Source organism: Lithobates pipiens, unplaced genomic scaffold (genome assembly GCF_037356315.1).
Source record: "Lithobates pipiens isolate NorthernLeopardFrog02 unplaced genomic scaffold, aLitPip1_a1.2 Scaffold_23, whole genome shotgun sequence".
NCBI lineage: Eukaryota > Metazoa > Chordata > Amphibia > Anura > Ranidae > Lithobates > Lithobates pipiens.
Window position 1 is genome coordinate 98480089 of NW_027507785.1, and position 19527 is coordinate 98499615.

The 19527-nt window shown below is 42.8% G+C and overlaps 1 protein-coding gene across 1 annotated transcript in view; it reads left to right on the forward strand.

Annotated features, from left to right (window-relative positions):
- Positions 1-19226, forward strand: part of FAM120A (family with sequence similarity 120 member A) — a 119601-nt gene extending 100375 nt beyond the window's left edge. The window contains exons 12-17 of the mRNA XM_077452097.1: positions 393-507; positions 858-1067; positions 3094-3277; positions 5336-5474; positions 8937-9036; positions 17197-19226. Coding sequence (XP_077308223.1) covers positions 393-507; positions 858-1067; positions 3094-3277; positions 5336-5474; positions 8937-9036; positions 17197-17508 — 1060 coding nt within the window. The 3' untranslated portion in view covers positions 17509-19226. The remainder of the gene's footprint in view (positions 1-392; positions 508-857; positions 1068-3093; positions 3278-5335; positions 5475-8936; positions 9037-17196) is intronic.
- The last annotated feature ends 301 nt before the right edge of the window (positions 19227-19527 follow it).

Here is a 19527-nt window from a genome sequence, read left to right on the forward strand (position 1 = left end):
GGGATTAGATGCCTCTGAATGCTACAGCCTCTGGCAAGTGTACCACATTTAACACTCTAAGTATCTTACACTGTGAGTCTCAAAATGCCTCAATTTCCCCACAATGTGCCTTCAAACTTCCTGCCAACCCCTACATCACTGCCCAGTCTTGTAATGACATAGAGGTTGGAGGAAGGAAGCTGGCACTGTGTAGGACACGGGCATTAAACCCTCCCAGAAGTTAGATAAATGTTAAAGACTTTGCCAAAGGCTGCAGAGCTGAAAGGCACAGGCGTTCACCACATACCTTTTAAGTATGTACGGTCTTATTGCAGGAATAAGCCACAGAATCACTTTAATATCATGCATGTTATGTCTTTTTGGAATGTGGCTCACACACATTTGTTTTGCAGCTATATGGTGCAATGGCCGGGCATCAGAATACTTCGGCGCCAGGAGCTTGATGCCTTCCTCTCCCAGGCACTGTCACCCAAACTGTATGAGCCTGAACAACTCCAGGAACTCAAGGTACGAATTATTACATTGGTGTATAGACCCCAATATAAATGTATGCCCTGTAACAGGGTGTTAACACAGGAGCAAAAATGAAAAACGTGGACAGAGCTCTCCTGCTATAACACCTGCCTGAGCAAGGACCATCATGGCAGGATCACCAGCTATGATAACAAATACTGCAGAGTTAATTTCAATATTTTTAAATTGGATTAAAACATGCTAAAGCTTATATATGGGCTTAGTAATCAAGTTTACATATATTTTTAAAAACATAAAAAAAATTGTATTAATAGAAAAATTGTTCTCATTATAATTGCATTGATTTTGAGTGAGCATTCTAACATAAAACTTGTGGTTTTTAGATCGAAAATTTGGACCCAAGAGGTATTCAGCTGTCTGCCCTGTTCATGAGCGGAGTGGACATGGCGCTGCTTGCCAATGATGCTTGTGGACAGCCTATCCCTTGGGAACACTGCTGCCCTTGGATGTATTTTGATGGAAAATTGCTTCAGTCCAAGTATATTAAAGCTACCAGGGAAAAGGCCTCACTAATTGACCTCTGCGATGGTCAGGTATGTGACCAGAGCACAAGGTAAGTCATGTAATGTTCCTTTTACATGCCACGATTTATAACCCCCTTCCTGCCCGGGCCAGTTTTCAGTGCTGTCACACTGACATTTGCGCAGTCATGCAGCACTATACCCAAATGACATTTTTTTCACACAAATGGAGCTTTCTTTTGGTGGTATTTGATCACCACTGGGTTTCTTATTTTTTGCTAAACAAACAAAAAAAGATACAACATTTTGAAAAAAACAAACCTTTTCTGTTTCGGTTATAAAATTTTGCAAATCAGTAATTTTCTTCATCTTCTTGATGGACACTGATCTGCTGCACTGATTGGCACTGATGTTCAGTGGCCTGATTATCAGTGTAAAAGTCTGCTGTCACAGGAAAGCTGGTTATCAGCTTTCCTTTCCTCACACAGTGACAGTGCAGAGAAAAGGAAATGCACATAACCGGCATGTGTTTATATGGGATCAGCTGTGATTGGACACAGGTGATCACATGGTAAAGAGCCAATGTAGTTTACCCTGATCAACGATGCGCTGTGTCTGGGGGACACCGCTCACCACCAACCACTGCGCACCTTTGGGGCGTGACCAGGACGACATCATATGATGTCCACCCAGCCATCAATCTGATGGGCCGGATGGGAACTGGTTAAAACATAGATCCCCTCCTTGCAACCCATCCAGGTATTGGCATAGATAGCTCAAGTAGAGTAAATAACATCTGGGTAGATGGTAGATCTGCTGTCCACAGGAACTACAGTGTTTAAAAAAGGTGCTCTAATCGATTTATAATGGCCATATTCTTTAAATGCAGTCTCTTTGCTTCAACACACCCTCTGTGATAAATATTAGTGGGATTGCGGGCATGGTATCTTCACCTATTGAGATCAGCATTGCTGACCTCATGCAATACTTTGTCTGGCTCTTTGTCTTCATAACTTTTCTATGTCGCTGACCCACAACAAAATCCAGTGCATGACTCTGAAGAGGATCCAGGACATGTGATTCTACTGGTCATACTGGTGATTATTGGGATTGGCAGAGACAGTCGTGCTGGAACATCAATTAGAAATATTTTCTGTCAGCTGTAAGTCTCTTCTGTGCCCCATACTATGTGGTAATGGACAGATAGGCCAACATGGCATGGATTCATTATACTTTCAACTCTGCATGGAGCCTTATACCGCAAAATATGTTGACCGGTTTAATTTCAGGATTCCTTTCTGCCATTGCAATATGTTAGTATGATTACTCATGGTGCGCACGTCTTTAAGGCTACTTTCACACTGAGCGCGTTTTTCAGGCGTTTTCGCGCTAACAATAGCGCATGTAAAGCACCTGAAAACAGCCTCCCATGCCACCCCAGTGTGAAAGCCCGAGTGCTTTCACACTGGGGCGGTTCGCTTGCGGGACGTTACAAAAGTCCTGCAAGCAGCATCTCTGGGTCGGTTTGGGAGCGGTGTATGCAGCACTTCTAAACAACCCCACCCATTGGAATGCATCGGAAGCGCCGCAACTCGGGCGGTTTTAACTCTTCAGCCGCTAGCAGGGTTTAAAAGCGCCATGCTAACAGCCGTAAAGTGCCGCTAAAACAAGCAGTGCTTTACTGCTAACACGGCGTGGCCCCAGTGTGATAGTAGTCTTAAACCTTTGTGTAATGTGACTTTCTTCTGGTCCCAGTGAAGAAATGTCATCAGCACACCAAGTATTCCTCCAAAAGGGCCAAAGCTTTATTTTCGTGGTCACGTGATAAACATACATCACTGACGAAGGGACCCTGCATGGCTCTGTAGCGTTGCTGTATATTTATCATGTGACCACAAAAATGGTTGGACCCTGTTGAGGAATCCTTGGCATGCTGATGGCATTTCTTCACTTTGATCATCCACGGTTTCCAGCCTATGGTAATTACAGCAACCTGCACCTACTGAACAGCCAGTTTCTTGAACGTGTGCATGGGGAATATTGTACTTGGACTTCCTACTGGTCCTTTCTAATCCATTGTTCTCCTTATTTGGTGCAGGCAGAACAAGCTGCCAAAGTAGACAAGATGAGACAAAGTATCCTTGAAGGGCTACACTTTACAAGACAGAGCCACCCACTGCCATTCCCGCCTCCACCCGTCATGCCTTTTTACCCTGCTGCTGTGTACCCGCGACCCTTTGGACCAATGCCTCCACCTCCAGGTAGAGGAAGAGGATTCTCTGGTAAGTGTTACCAGCTTTCAGATTAATTTATATTGATGGGACATAGTTCCATTAAATTTCATGTGACATTCTTTTAATCACGTTTCTAAAATGTAATATAATGTGACTGCTGAGAAATGCTTTTGTGTAAATCTTTGTCCACCTTCTGAAAGACGTGACTCTTTTCCTGCCAGAGCCATTTTTGCATTTTTTTTTTTTTTTTGCACACATGCTTAAAATCATTTTAGGCCTAAAGATTACATACCCCCCCCAAAACATATATATTTTCTGAAAGCAGACATGCTAGAGAATGAAATGGTGGTAATTCCTATTTTTTATGTCACACCATTTTACCACAAAGGTCTACGAAACGCAACATTTCAGTAAAAAAATACACTAAAGTTATTAGGGCACACAAACGCAAAAAATGACCCAGTTTTTTGGTAAAATATAAAAAATGAAGTTGTGACGAGTAAAAAGATTCCCGACATATCTAAACTTCAAATTTAAGTGTGCCTGTGAAACTTCAGTACCCTATATTTTCCATAGTTGGCACTTTTAAAGCCCCCTACAAGTCATCAGTTTAGTGTTATGAAGGAAGTCTGCTGCTAGAAATATTGCTCTCACTCCAGCATGCGCTATGTAACGTGTGTCGTAATCAGCGTTTTCGTGCATAGGCGCCCCCGACGTGTGCATTTGTACGTGCCTATTCTTTTTTAGGGGAATTTATGTGTTTGGGTTTAGCTTACATTTTTTACAATGAAATTATAGATATATATATTTTTTTAATCACATAAGGGACAAAGTCCCCATGTGGTTTTTTTTGTGACAGATTCTCATTAATGAGACATCATCCCCTGTGCCTCACTGAATGTAATGTAATGCAGATCACATTGCATTACATTCTTTCCCGAGTATGCTGGCCAGGGAGCAACGAGAGGATGGTCAAACATGTTGTTTTCCGGGTCATTAACAAGGAGGGCAGGAGAGCTGACGTGAGTCCGCTCTGCACCCTCCCCTCTACGCAGTGGCACCTCCTTTTTTGGTCCTGGGCTCGCATATGGCCAAGCGGAGGCTCAAAAACCTAGCAGGGGCATGTGTGAGGGGAGGGAGTTGTCATTACCAGGGGTGTGTGGAAGCAATCAGGCAGCCATGCGCATGCTTCCACTGGACAGGCAGGAGTCTGCTTGTCAGATTTACATACATGACGTACAGACTTTGCAGCAAAAGGGGTAAAGAGCCGAATGCCAGGCCAATATGGGACAGGCAAAGCTTTAACACTTCCACATTCCTATTGACCAATTACTGTAATGGCCTACCGCTCTGCCCAGTAGGAAGCAGTAGGACAGTAAGCTAAATCACTGTGAGGAAGTGCTTGAGCCTTGCCAATCAGATCAGCCAGGCATTCTGCCTTTAACTATAGGCTTGCTGAGGCTGCAGCAGGTATGAGCACTAGTATACTTACAGCAACTTGTTGGTATTGGATAGATCATCACTGTGTATTGGTAATGCAGCAAAGCCTCAAGCTTTCCCCTGGGGTGTTTTGCGAGTACCCACAGCTCTGATTCTGATGCAGAGGAAAACTCACATGCAACAAGTGCCTTCCTCTGCACTTATGGAAGCCATTGTGAAATCTACAGCTGTGTATTTTGGGACAGTTTTAAAGCCCAGAGCTTTTCTATTTAATGTCTATTTAAAAAAAAAAAAACATTGGATTGTGAATCTGTGAGCAAATTGAGTCAAATCTGAACTTCCTGTGAGTACAGTAAGCTGACCTGCCTCAACAATTGTATTCATTAGCAAGTACTGACAGACGGCTTAAAAAATGTTCATTCATGTGCTTTCTGTATAGCCCTGCATCAGCACATGTACCTGCAGAACCAATTCTGATGCAAAAAAACCTTGTTGCATGCACAAGTACCTTATATGTTTGCGTAGATTTTCTGGTCAGCTTTTTTTAACAACTTTTTTCCATTGCTGTTGCGTTCACTAGTTTGAGCACCTGGAGCAAGACATTAATGGTTTAAATAAGACCCATACTAATCTATTTCTGAAATTGTTATCTTTGATTTTTCTAAGGTGTCCAGCCCATGCCTTCTCAGGGAGGAAAGCTTGAAATAGCTGGAACGGTGGTTGGCCAGTGGGCTGGGACTAGACGTGGACGTGGCAGAGGACATTTCCCAATTCAGGTGGTTTCTGTTGGTGGACCAACTAGAGGGTATGTATAGCAAGCCTTCTGTGCACCCTCCCAGTAGAAGTGTATATCGTTCAGTCTGTAATAGTACTCAGTCATAGTAACAGTACTGTAGAGCAGCCTTTTTCAACCAGGCTGTCTTCAGGTTTCTTCAGAACGCCTAAAAAGAAATGCCCAAATATTGTGTACAAGCCAGCAGTTGGCTCAAGCCTGCTTTTTAGTTGCACAAAGCTACAGATTTTCATTGTGCACAGTTACAACTTCCTAGCCATCAGTGTCCAAACAACCAATGACATAATTTGTTGCATAATTTTAAAGGATGCCTTGACTAAACAAAGGTTGACAAACACTGCTGTAGCATATGACAAAGTGCAGGCCTTCAACACACTGATCTTACTGAAATGAAATGGTTAATATGCTTCACTCATCTTCATTTGACTGTTGTCATGTGGCTTTATGCACTTCCTGTTATATTTTAACACCAGCTGGGACTGTTCATAGTATTTTGCTATACTGGTGCATTCAGTGAACATGAGACTTTAAAGTGTGTGTGTGTGTGTGTTTTTTTTTTTTTTTGCAACTTTTTTATTGATTTAAAAAAAAAAACTAAAATTACAAAACTGAGACCATTGGCTTGCAGATACAAAACACAGCCACACACTTAATTCTAAAGGCACTTCAGTTGTCCCAGCAATCTGAGGGGAAAAAAAGGTGTAACAGATCAGCAGCAGAAGTAACTTCTGACAAATGTTCCCCACACCAATACAATGCATTACATCATAGCAGCTTGTGTACAGAAAACTCTAAATACCAAAAGGGAACCCCACTGACATCTACGTGATGGCATAACCAACTCATTATGAAGGGTTTGGTTCTGGAGAGGCAGTAGTGGAGGGCATAGAATAAAAGAAGACCTAAGAGTCCTGAGCACCCTCGTAGGGGCAGAGGCATTAACTAACCTTAAAATAAATACGTCTACAGTTAGTGGTATTGGGATAGTAGTTAATTGAAAAATGAATTGTGTTAGGTTCCCCTAAAATACTTAAAGTGGTTGTAAATCCTTACAAACCACTTTGACCTACAGGTAAGCCTAGATTAAGACCAAGAAATATCTCCCAAACCTATATGGTTTAGGAGATATTTGCCCGAAGACGCACTGAGCGTGGCATCGTCTATGACGAAGACACATGCGCCGTAGACAGCGGCGCGCAGGCGCACTGAGCGTGGCATCGTCTATGACGAAGATGCCGCGCAATGCCGTGCGTCTCGGCTCCCGTGCGCATGCACGGGAGTGACGTCATCGCGGCTTAGCCGAATGCCAGCGGCGGAGCTGCGAGACCCCACCGAGAAGGTGGATGCGCCAGACTACAGGGGACAGTGGTGACTTCGCTGGCTCCTGTGTCAGGTAAGTGACACATAATGGGCTACTATGCGATGCATAGTAGTCCGTTAAGCTTTGCCTTTGCAGTGAATGAAAGAGGAAGTAAACCCATCAGGGTTTACTTCCTCTTTAATGGCTGGGCAAGTGCAGAATATATGGCATTGTCCGTCAGCATCTCAAGGGTGTATGAGGATAAATCCTGTGCCATCTCCTGAGGTGTGAAGTATATCCTATGGAGGTGTCAAACTATGAATCAGACTGAGACAGAGGTACAGTTAAATCACACTTGTTTTAATAATAAAAAAATAAATAGAGCAAACCTAGTCAAAACGTAGCCAAAGTTCGGTAACCGGAATGGATAGTCAGACAAGTCAGGAAGCCAGTGTAGTGGAACAGCAAGCAGAAGCCGGTGCCAGAAGGAATGCCAGCCAAGCAAGTCTTTAACAGGAGCGCAGGAGAAAGTCACTGTGATGTTGATCAAGGTGAAGGCCGAGATCATCTGGCCTGGATGGCTTAAAATGGAAGTAAACCCTTCCAAACAACTTTGACCTACAGGTAAGCCTAGATTAAGGCTTACCTGTAGGTCCAAGTAATATCTCCTAAACCTATATGGTTTAGGAGATATTTGCCCGAAAATGGGCACCGCTGTCTACGGCGCATGCGCCGTAGACAGCGGCGCGCAGGCGCACTAAATGCGGCAAGTCCAAGAATGGATTTGCCAAATTTGTCTACTCCCGTGCGCATGCGCGGGAGTGACGTCATCGCGGCTCCGGCGAATGGCAGCGTCGGAGCTCCGAGACGCGACTCCCGTGCGCATGCGCGGGAGTGACGTCATCACGGCTTCTCCGCTGTCATTCGTCGGAGCTGCGAGAGACGCCACAACCAAGATGGATGCGGCGGACTACAGGTGACAGCGGCGACTTCGCTGGCTCCTGTGTCAGGTAAGTGACACATAATGAGCTACTATGCGATGCATAGTAGTCCATTATGCTTTACCTTTGCAGGGAAAAAAAGAGGAAGTAAACCCATCAGGGTTTACTTCCTCTTTAAGTAGGCATTACTGACGAGCAGGATATCAAGAGGTGAGTCACTGTGGAGAGAGAAGAGCGGCCAGCTCAGCGAAGGAAGGGTTGAGCCTAGCCCTGACAGGAGGACCTTAAAATTAATTAAGCAATATCTAGCTGAGACTAATTGTAACATGGGATATTCCCAAATATCCTTGCTATCTAGCGCTGGACCCTCTTCCCATTATGCTGCCGGAAAAACCATCCAAACCTTCATGGACAGAGAGAGCATTAAGGCCATGTATATAGTAGATGATGTGAAGCAGGGAGACACTAGCAGCCACACTGCCTTTTCAAAAAAGATCCAGACTGGCTACTTCCAGCTACATACTACAGATTTGTCTCTTAATATGACTACATGGCCACTTTTTTAGCCATTCGGGTATCCCAATACATGTGCATAGTCTTTACCTGCCACCCTGAATTGATCAGGTCCTGTGGATAAGTACCCTTTCTATTCCCATACCTGTATCGGATATAGACTCATGGGGTCATAGAATACACTTAGTGATCTTCCAAGGCTCCGGCCCCCTTGTGGGACCCTACGTCCTGATACGAGGGGCATGCTGTGATACTTTTAATCTTCCTCCTGTCATGCTTGCTTGGCACAACTCTGGCGGCTCAACTCTCATCTCATCCTTTAAGTCATGATCTCTCTTGGGTGAATAACTAACACATGGGATTAAGGCTACGCAATTGTAATTTATTGGCCTATTTGTCCCTGAAGACTTTCTTTTTATATGTTGAAACACGTTGGATTCTTCCTGACAGTTGATTTAGGCCATCCAGTAGCTGATTTCATGCTATTTTTACCATCATGTTTTTGATTTTATCCGTGTTCTCATTTGTAATTCATGTTTCAATAAAAAAAATGTTTTTATATTTGAATCACTGTGAGATATAATATATATATATATAATATATATATATATATATATATATATATATATATATATATATATAAATATATATATATATATATATATATATATAATTTATTATTGCCAAATTCTAACAAATTTTTTTTTCTGCTCCCTGTAGACGCCCCAGAGGAGTTATATCAACCCCCGTCATACGAACATTTGGAAGAGGCGGTAGATATTATGGAAGAGGGGCATACAAAAACCAAGGGGCATCTCAGGTATACTATTTGTTGTCTGACAGTTTAAGGTGTAAATTTGTTTCAGGCATTCAGGACAAAGTATTTTGGAGTGATATCTAGTTGTAAAAAGCTACTGTCTACTTTGCACTGCTGTTTAAAAGCGAGAAAGAAAAAAAAGACTAGAAACGGAGACCCTTTTGCACGATTTTTCCCAATTCTACATCTTGCCAAACAGCAGTTCAGAAACTGCACTACGCTGTTTATAATGCATAACGCAGATAAAACGTATCCATTTCTGGAAGGATGTGCAGTGTGTAGATATGGCTCCTGGCCACTATCCATGTAAATGCTCCACTGATTTTTTTAGCAAAATTGCACCATTGGGAAATTTAACTATGCAAACGCAGCTGTAGTACTTTGCTTCTACATTGTTACACCTTCTTTTTTGTGCGCTGAAAGGGGTCAGTCCAGTACGGCAGCCTGTGTTTTTAGCCCTGTTTGAGATTGGTCAGTTTTACCTTCCTTTTGTTTCATATATTCACTACCACTCACATAATAAACTTGAAATATCCCAATAAGTAGAATAATATCCCAATAATATCCCAATAACCATAATTTTTTATGTAAAGGGCCTGCCTAGCAATGTGGGTTAGGCCCACTGAATGATAACTTTTCCTCCTAAGTATAATAAACTTGTTGTACAAGCCAGTGTCCTTGCCTGCAAATCAGTCTTTGGGAATCACAGGTGAACTCACAAACTTTAGTATTGTTCGTTGTTATGGCACGTCTCCCACGTGATTAAACTCACAAGCTTTTCAAATTTAGCCCATCATCGTTTGCTTCCACATTTCTTTTTCATACATCATGGGACACAGAGTTAGGCTAATATTCATAACCTGCTGGGTTATACTTCATATCCGGGTGAAGATTGAGCTCTTTGTTTCTAAGCTGCCCTGTGCCTTTACAGGTAAATTAAACCCCTTTTTATTATTATTGTGGGGTGTCCCAGTGATAGTCAGTCAAGCTATCCAGAGGCTGGACACCTGTGTGCGTTGAGAATACAGGGGAGTTTTTGGGCTAGCTGTGGGTATTTGCAAAATGTACCTTTTTTTGCTTGTGTCTGGCTGTTTATTTACCTGTATGATGGAGCAAGACAGTGCACAATTTCGCCGTGTTCGCTATGGCACATGTGCTTTCGCAAGAGCGCCGCTGGGGTCAGCAGTTTGGTGGTCGCGTCGCATGTGGCTTCACCGCACATGCGCCACAGCCATTATCTGGGCGCACGAAGATTTGCTCCATACCTGAATACAGTCAAACCCGTTCGCCAGGACCGTGCACATGCGTGCGCGCACACAGAACATTTTGGCGCACAACCAGCTCATTTAAGCTGTGTATGCCAAGCATGCAGTGCTTCCAGAAGGCAGCTGTGGTACACAGAGCAGGCTCTGAACCAGGCATTCGTAGTGGTTCATTTCTCCTTACCCGGGTCACGTGAGTCAGCAGATGTTGCTTAGCAGGATTGTTGCATAGGGGCTTGGTGAGCCCTAATAAAGGGTCTCCATTCTAAGGTGTGTTACTACTACACCCAGGTACTCCCTTTTTGTGGCTAGTAAACAGGAGCAGGACTAACACTACAGGGAAGGGCACACCTATGTCATCAGTAGTTCCTGATGAACCTAGTCGTATCCCTAATGTTGTATCCCCTGAAGGACCAGAGGCTTCTGGGCAATCTGAGCTGCTGCGCCTATCTGGGATTGTGCCCACAGTCAACGCAGCTACTTCACCCTTTATCACCAAGGACGAACTGTCCTCAGCCCTAGCCGGGTTAGAGCACAAGATTGCTGGCATGATTGCCTCAATCCCACAGGGTGGCAAGAAGCGTGACAGATTCCCCCTCCCCAGAGAGTCCTAGTCTGGAGCAGGAATGGGTTGAGGATGGGGAAGAGCTTAAAGCTCGGGATTCTGTGAATGGCCTGGCGGATGAGTCTGCTTCCGAGCAATCTGGACAAGAAGATATCCAGTTGGTGTCGGCCTCTGTCAGTTTTTTTTTTTATCCTGACTCTTACCAAAATGGTTTATTCTGTCTTTAAGTTGCCTCTCGCAGAGGTTACTGAGCCTCCCTGATCCTCTTTGGGATCCCTGAGACCTCTTCAGGCCACACAGGCTTTCCACTTACACCCTCTTTTGGAACAGGCAGTTTATGCTGACTGGGAACATCCTGACAGAATTTTTGTTCCTTTTAAGATGTTTTCCCTTTTATATCCCATGAATGAAAAGTTTAAGAAGTGAAGCATGTCAGCCGTAGCTGCAGAAGTCTCTTCCTTAAACAAGAACTTGACTTGTGCGGTAGATGACGCACAGGGAATTGAAAGACCCCGTTGACCAGATTGGAGTCCTTATTAAAGGCTTCTTTGGCCAGTTCAGCTATTCAGTCAGCTGTTGCAGCGATTGGTATCTGCCAGTCCATAAAGAATCAGATCAGACAGCCTGACAGGCCTAACCAAGAGGATGATCTGCCTTGAAAATTAAGGCAGATATTCCTTGAGCGTTGTGCTTTGCTAATGATGGCTTAAAGGATTCAATACAGCAGGTTTCTCGTTTTGGCTCTCTTGTCTGTACATATGCGCAGGCTTTTGTGGCATAAGAACTGGTCAGCAGAGCTTCCTTGTAAGACGTTATTGACAGGTTTCCCCTTTCATAGGGAATGTTTATTTGGTTATCATTGTGACAAATATTTCCAAAAGATTTCTGGAGTTGAGTTCTCTACTTCCTGTGAAGAAAAGCACCAGGCGTCCCTCGTTTAAAACCTCAGGGACTGCTTCCTCAAATGTCTCAGCGCCAAGGCAGTTCCACCACCAACAGGGCGCAAGGGCCAGGGGCAAACCACAGGGCTAGAAAAAGCCCTGGGTCCAAAATTCTTCTAAATCAATCACCAAGTCCTCCTTTTGAGGGGACGCCCCCACTCCATCGGGTGGGGGAAAGGTAGCTGCACTTTGCGGACATTTAGAGAACAATAATTCAGGACGAGTGCGTCACCAACTATATACCGTGGTTACAAGCTGGAGTTGTGAAGGGTTCCCCTCTTTTTTTAAGATCCAGCTTTCACTCGGATCCTCCAAAAATAAACTTATTGCTTAAGGCACTACATCATTTAGTGCATCAAGGAGTGATTGTAGAGGTTCCTTTATCCAAAAAAGGCACAGGGTTTTACTGAAACCTGTTTACGGTTCAAAAATCAAATGGGGAAACGAGGCACGCTTAAGCCTAAACTAGTGGTTGCAGGAGCATAACCTGTGAAAGGGAAGATCCTTCCAGTAACTTGGGAGAGTACTGACTACAGATGTCTCTCAGGCTGGGGAGCGACCCTAGAAGAGCTCAAAGCTCAGGGGAAATGGTGAAGGACAGAACAGATCCTGCCCATCAGCGTCCTGGAATTACGGGCAGTATGATTGTCCCAATGGTCATGTATGGTGTAGCTTCAGGACGACCCTGTCAGGGTTCAGTCCAACAATGCTACTGCAGTGGCCTATATAAACCACCAAGGCAGTACCAGAAGTCGTTAAGCTCTGAAGGAGGTGAACCACATACTAGCCTGGGCAGAGGAACACGTGCCGATTCTATTGGCAGTCCATATCACGGTATTAGAGAACTGGAAGGCAGATTATCTCAGCCGCCAGCAGATCTGCCCGGGGGAATGGTCCCTACACCCAGGGGTATTCCACGAAGTTTGCCAACGTTGGGGATGGCAGGAAATCGACCTACTGGCATCCAAGTTCAAAAACAAGCTACAACAGTTTGTGTCCTGAACAAGAGGTCCTCTGGCAATCTGAGCTCTGGTAGTTCCATGGAGCCAGTACTCCCTGGTTTATGCTTTCCCTCTGGTCCCTCTCCTTCCACATTTGTTGCGCAAGATTTTTAGAGAGGGAGTTGTAGTCATTCTGGTGGCACCAGCCTAGCCCAGAAGGCCCTGCTTCCTGGAGATTGTGAGACTGACAATAGACGAGCCATGGACGCTTGCATGGCACCCCGATCTACTGTCTCAAGGTCCTATATTCCACCTCAATTTACAGTCTCTAAATTTGATGGCATGAATATTGAAGCCATTAGGTCACCTATGTGTCCTTGGGACTTGAACTTGGTGCTGTCTTTGTTACAGAAACAACCATTTGAGCCTATCAAGGAAATTCCATTAGACTTGCTGTCACGGAAGCTAGCCTTCCTGATGGCCATCACCTCGGCTAGAAGGGTGTCAGAGTTGGTGGCCCTTTTGCGCAGGGAACCAAACTTGATCCTTCTCCACGATAGGGTCATTTTACGACCTGTTCCATCCTTTTTACCAAAAGTGGAGTCGGCCTTTCATTTAAATCGGGACTTTATTTTTGCCTTCTTTTTTATTCTCGGTGGAAGAGAGACGACTGCATTCTTTGGACGTTGTTTGGGCAGACAAGGTTTATTTGTCTACATCTGCGGAGATACGAGGATCAGACTCCTTTTTTGTTTTACCAAAAGGACCCAAGAAGGGGCAGACAGCTTCCATTGCGAATTGGGTCTGTCAATTTGTCATTCAGGCCTATGGTCTGAAACGTAAAGCTCCTCCGTTTAGGGAGATAGCTCCTTCTACCAGGGGTGTAGGAACCTCCTGGGCTTTTCGCCAGCAGCTATCTGTGGCTCAGATTTGTAAGGCTGCTACCTGGTCTTCATTGCATACATTCACAAAATGTTAAGTGGTTATTTGAGCAGCCGAGGATTTGGCTTTCGGCTGCAATGTACTGTGGGCTGCCATATCAGGTCTGATGGCTATTGTTCGGCAGGGTGTCTCCCTCTCCTCAAGGCTATTGCTCTGGGACATCCCAGCAGGTAATGAATTTTAGCTTAGCTCTGTGTCCCTTGTATGATAAAGAAAATGGGATTTTTTTCCTTTATACTTACATGTAAAATCCTTTTCTTTGAGTACATCATGGGGCACAGATGTCCCTCCCCTCTTTTTGAGGATTCAGTGCTTGCTAGAAAACCTGAAGTACTTCCTGTATGGGAGGGGTCATATAGGGGATCACTTCCTGTCTAAAGACCTTTGGTCTACCTGTGTCCATTCACCTGGAGATAAAGTATAACCCAGCAGGTAAAGAATGTTAGCCTAACTCTGTCCCATGAAATATTTTTATCACTGAGAACCCTGCGTCTTGGCAGGATAAGGAAACTTACTATGTCAGCCTAACTGCAGCTGTCATTTTTCTGACCAATATGATTGCCCTATGCAACCATGGCAGCCCAAGAGGAGTTTTGTACCTTGTGTACTGAATGTCCTTTAGGTATATCGTTTTCTTGATAGTGATATTAAGGCCTCATGCACACTGGGCATTTTTGCAATGGCTGTTTTTGGCTTCAGACATTTTTTTTCTACAGCCAGTAAACTCCCTAGCATGTTATCCCGTGTATCCATGTGCACACAGGCTGTTATGCATGTTTTTTTGGCTGGGGAATAAAACTCCGGAAGTAGTGGGTTTTAAGAGGAGTTTTGCAGCTGTAAAAAACGCTCTAACTGATAAAAGCTTAAAATTTGGCTATTTTTTGGACCATAAGCTTTTGTGTAAATAACGAAAACCGCGCTAAGTCATAACTACAATTCAAAGCAAACAGCTGCAACATTACCATGTGATATGACATGGCATCAGAAATTAAATACAAAATGTTGCGTTAAAATAGGAAAAGCAAAACAAGTAATCCCCCATCACTTTGATATAATCCCCCATCACTTTGATATTTATAAGAAATAAGGACCACAATGATTCCAGTGATCAGATGACAATCTGTGATTATTGAAAAAATTCCAAAGTGAGATGGCAACTTCCAACTAAAACACATTTATCGTGTCCAAAGCTCCACCCAGTGGTCGGTAACCAAATGCTCTGCAGTATATGCGTTTAAAAAATAGAGAGACATTGCATAGTGTAACTCTGTATGTAAAGAGGTTTATTGAATAAAAGAAATAGTAACACATATTCAAGAAAAGGGGCTTTTTGTTATATAATCCGTGGATAATGCAGGATTGCTTCCAGCCCCGACGTAGTGCTATCACAATAGGCTGTTCCTACGCGGTTCGTCATACCTGACATAACCTGGGGTACGGGGCGCCATGTCAGACTGTCACTCAGATATAGGAAGCAGGAAAGTCGAGTCTCGATTTGGATTCTATTACACTCCCGATCTTACAGGCTAGAATATGTCACATGGTCTCCATTATGGACCTCGTAGCTACATAGTGTGTAAAGGAAGCCCAACAGACTTGTTTACTTATCAGTATTGCATTGAGTGAATCGCACATAAGCCATCCCTAAAGAATCCAGCTTTATTAAAAAGTAACAAAAATAAAGGTATCCATTACTACTAAAACTAAAAAAAATCATAAATAAGACTGCGAATATCCTAAATAAATTGTGGAGATACAAACGCTACATGATGACATGTATAAAGGCTCATCCATCTTAGGGCCCTCCAGTGGCCAAACAAGAGACCGAAATCGAAAATGGTATAGTTTTATGGGGGGGGGACTACTGCAAGAACGCTGCAAAACCCATTCTACAGCTATCTAAAAGTAATGCTACTGGTGTTTTTATAACATCCAGTGTGCATGAGGCCTAAAGCATCCAACTGCCTCTGAATGCCCGTTTACCAGCAGCAGTGTACATGAGGCCTTAAGAATGTATATGTAGTATAATAAAGACCAAGACTCAAAATTTCAAGTCCTGAGCTACTAGCCAGGCCTCAAAGGTTACTCGCCACCTGTGCCTTACTCAATCTCTACCCTGCCCTGCCCCTAGACACGCCCTCATAAATTCTCATGAAATTACACTTAAATGTTTCATGCAAAAATAAGTTACAAAAATATTAGAAATATAAATATTAGCAACAACTTCATCAGTGCAGCCTCACCTGTGCCCACCATTGCAGCCTCACCTGTGCCCACCATTGCAGCCACACTGTGCCCACCATTGCAGCCTCGCCTGGGCAGGGGAATGCATGGTTGGAGGAAGAGGAGAGCCACAGGATAGCACGCTGTTACCAGCTCTTACATTATAATTGTCACCACTCTGCTCGACACAGACCTGCCCTCCTCCTGACCTGCGCCTGTGATAGATAGAACGCATCACAGCATTGGACCAGCGTTCTGTCTATCACAGGCACAGGTCAGGAGGCGGTGTCAAGCAGAGCGGTGACAAGTATAATGTAAGCGCCGGTAACAGTGTGCTACGGCTCTCCTCTTCACCCCCGGTGCGATCTCAGGGAGAACGGCTCCCGATCAACCCCACCGGTGGTGCTCTCTCCCCCTCTCCCAAGCAGGCAGCCCAGCTTGCAAGCCCTCGTTTTCCACTCGCATTTTGAGGGCTGATAAATACAAACCCTCTTGCTTAACAGTCTGGCAACATTTTGAGAAATGCTTTCATATTTGTCTCCAGAGCAAGTAAGAGTCTGAAATACAATTTTAAAAACCTTTTTTGTGGAGCTTTTTATTCTGTTAGAAAAAAAAAAAAAAGCAGCGCTATGTGGTATATCACACTCTCTCAGGTGGGGGGGGGGGGGGGGGAATATATATATATATATATATATATATATATATATATATATATATATATATATATATCCATATCCGTGACTTCGCACACATTCCATCTCCCCCACTCCTGATTGCACTCACCTCCAATTGTGTGACCGCACAATTAAGTTTGGTCCAAAACAGCAGCTGAACCACCTCTGGGCTCTAAGTAGCAGGATTTACAGGCTCCCCCAGGTGTAATCCAAAAAGGGTATCCTCAATTTAAAATACAAGAGAGACCAGATAGTGCATTTATCGTTTTTAAATATAGAAATTTATTGTAGGTAAACATCAGGGTACTCACACTTTATGGGTGAGTGATGTATCACATAGCATTGCATTTGTTTATGTTTATTATTTTATACACAGATTTTGGGAGTGTGAATATGCTTAGCGACACTGGATTGGTTCTCTTACGTTTAAAACATTGTTTGGGCACTCTTCATTGATAGCCCGCAAGACCTCTATCTATATCACAAGCTTTATTCTACCATTGACCGTTGCTCCATTCTCTTTGCTTGCAAGGCAGTGCACAGACAGTAGCAGCTGAACATTTTGTTTTAAAGAATATTTTATATTTTTTTTTTCCTTTCCATGTTGCTCCACAGACCAAGCCGGCATACGCTACTTCTGCGGCAGAAGTGGCCAAAGAGCTTAAGACACAATCCGAAGACTCCAAATCATCCGTCGTGTCTTCAGATGGTTCTCTGACCGAGAACGGAGTGGGGAACGAGGACACCCAAGCTTCCCAGATCAACGGGGGCTCTGCAGACACCCAGCCTCCCAATCACTCTGAAAGTGCCTTAAGCAGTGACTCTAAAGTGTGCAATACGAATCCTCATTTAAATGCACTAGATCCAGACAGCGGGCACCACGAGGAGGAAACCCTTGAGGCCTCTGTCTTAAAAAAAGAAGAGTAAACTTATTTTTCTAGAGGGTGAAGGATGTTAGAAAGTTCAGGGTTAGGAATATCTGGAAAGAAGGAGAGCCTACAGTTACGTACATTTTTTCCTTTCCGTAAGTGAAAAATGAGGATTTGGAAATTCGGATCCCTCTTTTGACGTCAGACGTAAAAAAAAAAGTTTCAGAGGTTTTATTTTCTTTTTAACCAGTTGTAGTCAAAATGCTACAAGGAAAAATAAAAGCTGAGCATATTTTGAAGAGCATTTGACTCCCATATGTTAATGAAACATGCGCAAAGTTAAAACTGGTTACAACAACAAGGCGTAAACAAAAACCGCTCGTGCTGTATCTTTAGATACAAGCAAACACAATTTATGGCAGTTCTTTTTTCAGTATATATATATAGCTTAAGTATAATTTGTAGTATTTGGCACCATATGTATGCCATTATATTTGATTTTACAATACTGTGTCACGTTAAAAGAAAATCAGAAACGTTGGTTTTCCGGATTATGATAATATGGCACAAACAGTTTTTTTTTTTTTTTTTTTTTCTCTTTCATTCTTTATTTCATCGCTGTTGATGTGGTTTTTCTCTTTATTTTTCGTACTACGATGTGCAACTTTATTGGAACACAAACAATTATAGCGTTAACATTTACAGATTTTTGCTAATCTTTTAAATACTCATTACTCATACTATTCAAGCAAAGTTAGAAATCATAGAGGAGGGAAGAAAAAAAGACAGCAACCTTTTTTTTTTCCCCCTGAAAAAAAAAAAACAGCCGCTCACAAAATAATAATAAAAAAAAGTTTCAGTGAATACTGTTCTACCATGCATCCGTGATCAATGAAATTGTGTGGTTTTTTGAATCAAACGTAGACCATTAGTGCTATTATTGACCTTGCATGGTTCATCCTTTTTAAGGTGTGTAGTCAATATTATGCATGTTCTCGTCCTCTTTCTGCCATTCTTACAAAGTTCTGTGCCCATCTGCAAAACAAGAAAACAAAAAAAACTAATAATCAGTAATAGTTCGATGAGATGTTAATTATGTTTAGTCATTGACTGATCTCGCTCTAACCTTTTAAAGAAAATTTTGTGATTATTGACCTCTGTTGCATTTATCCTGAAAAAAAAAAAAAAATTAACTAGCCGTTTAAATATCAACGTTTTTTCTCTGGTGTATCCATTGCTGTATTGCATTATTGTTCTCTGTTGCTGTTTTCACATTAGCAAATATGGATTCTGTGATTTAAAAAAAATAATCTTAAAAGTGCTTTGATCTTTAAACCTTCCCCCTTTCACCCCCCCACTTCTGTAGCAGGACAGGATTTGCCCGTTCCTGAGCTCTTCAGCCTTTTCCTACGCCGAGTACACCTGTATCATTTTGATGTTTCTGTTAGTGTTTCCAAACCCTTTTAAATGTTCTTTATGAAAAAAAAAAATCCAAATCATTTCTTTCTCTTCGTTTTCATATAATTCTCCTGATGCTCTTCATCACTCATTAGTGATCAGAAATGAGGTGTAACTCCCCCCATTCTTTTGCCCGCAAGAGCTGAGTAGGTATTTTTAATGTAAGTTGAAAGGAGTTTTGCCCCAACTCATGGACTGTGCAAGAATGAACTACTGTTGGCTTTGTTTGGAAGTCGGTGGATTGTGGTGCGTTATGTCTGAAGGCTATTGAATGCAACTTACAATGCTTAATAAAAATCTTTATTCTTTTAGTATAAACTGGTGTTGTGGTCTTTTTATTGTGAACATGCTTAGACTTTGTCTAGTCCATTTTATTTTCAATAGTGTGATGTACGAGACACTACAGGGTGTTCCAACATTCTCCATACATAGGAAAAATTAACATACTCATTTTTTTTTATATATATTATATTTTTAATAGAATTGTTTGACCGGTTTTCTTTGAGAAAAATATTGTGGTGCCCAGATCTACCGCACTAATAATATACAACTGTTTAAATAATACAGTAATTACTTCAGCCTTTCACCAAGTAGTAACAACAACATGGCGCAGTCCATG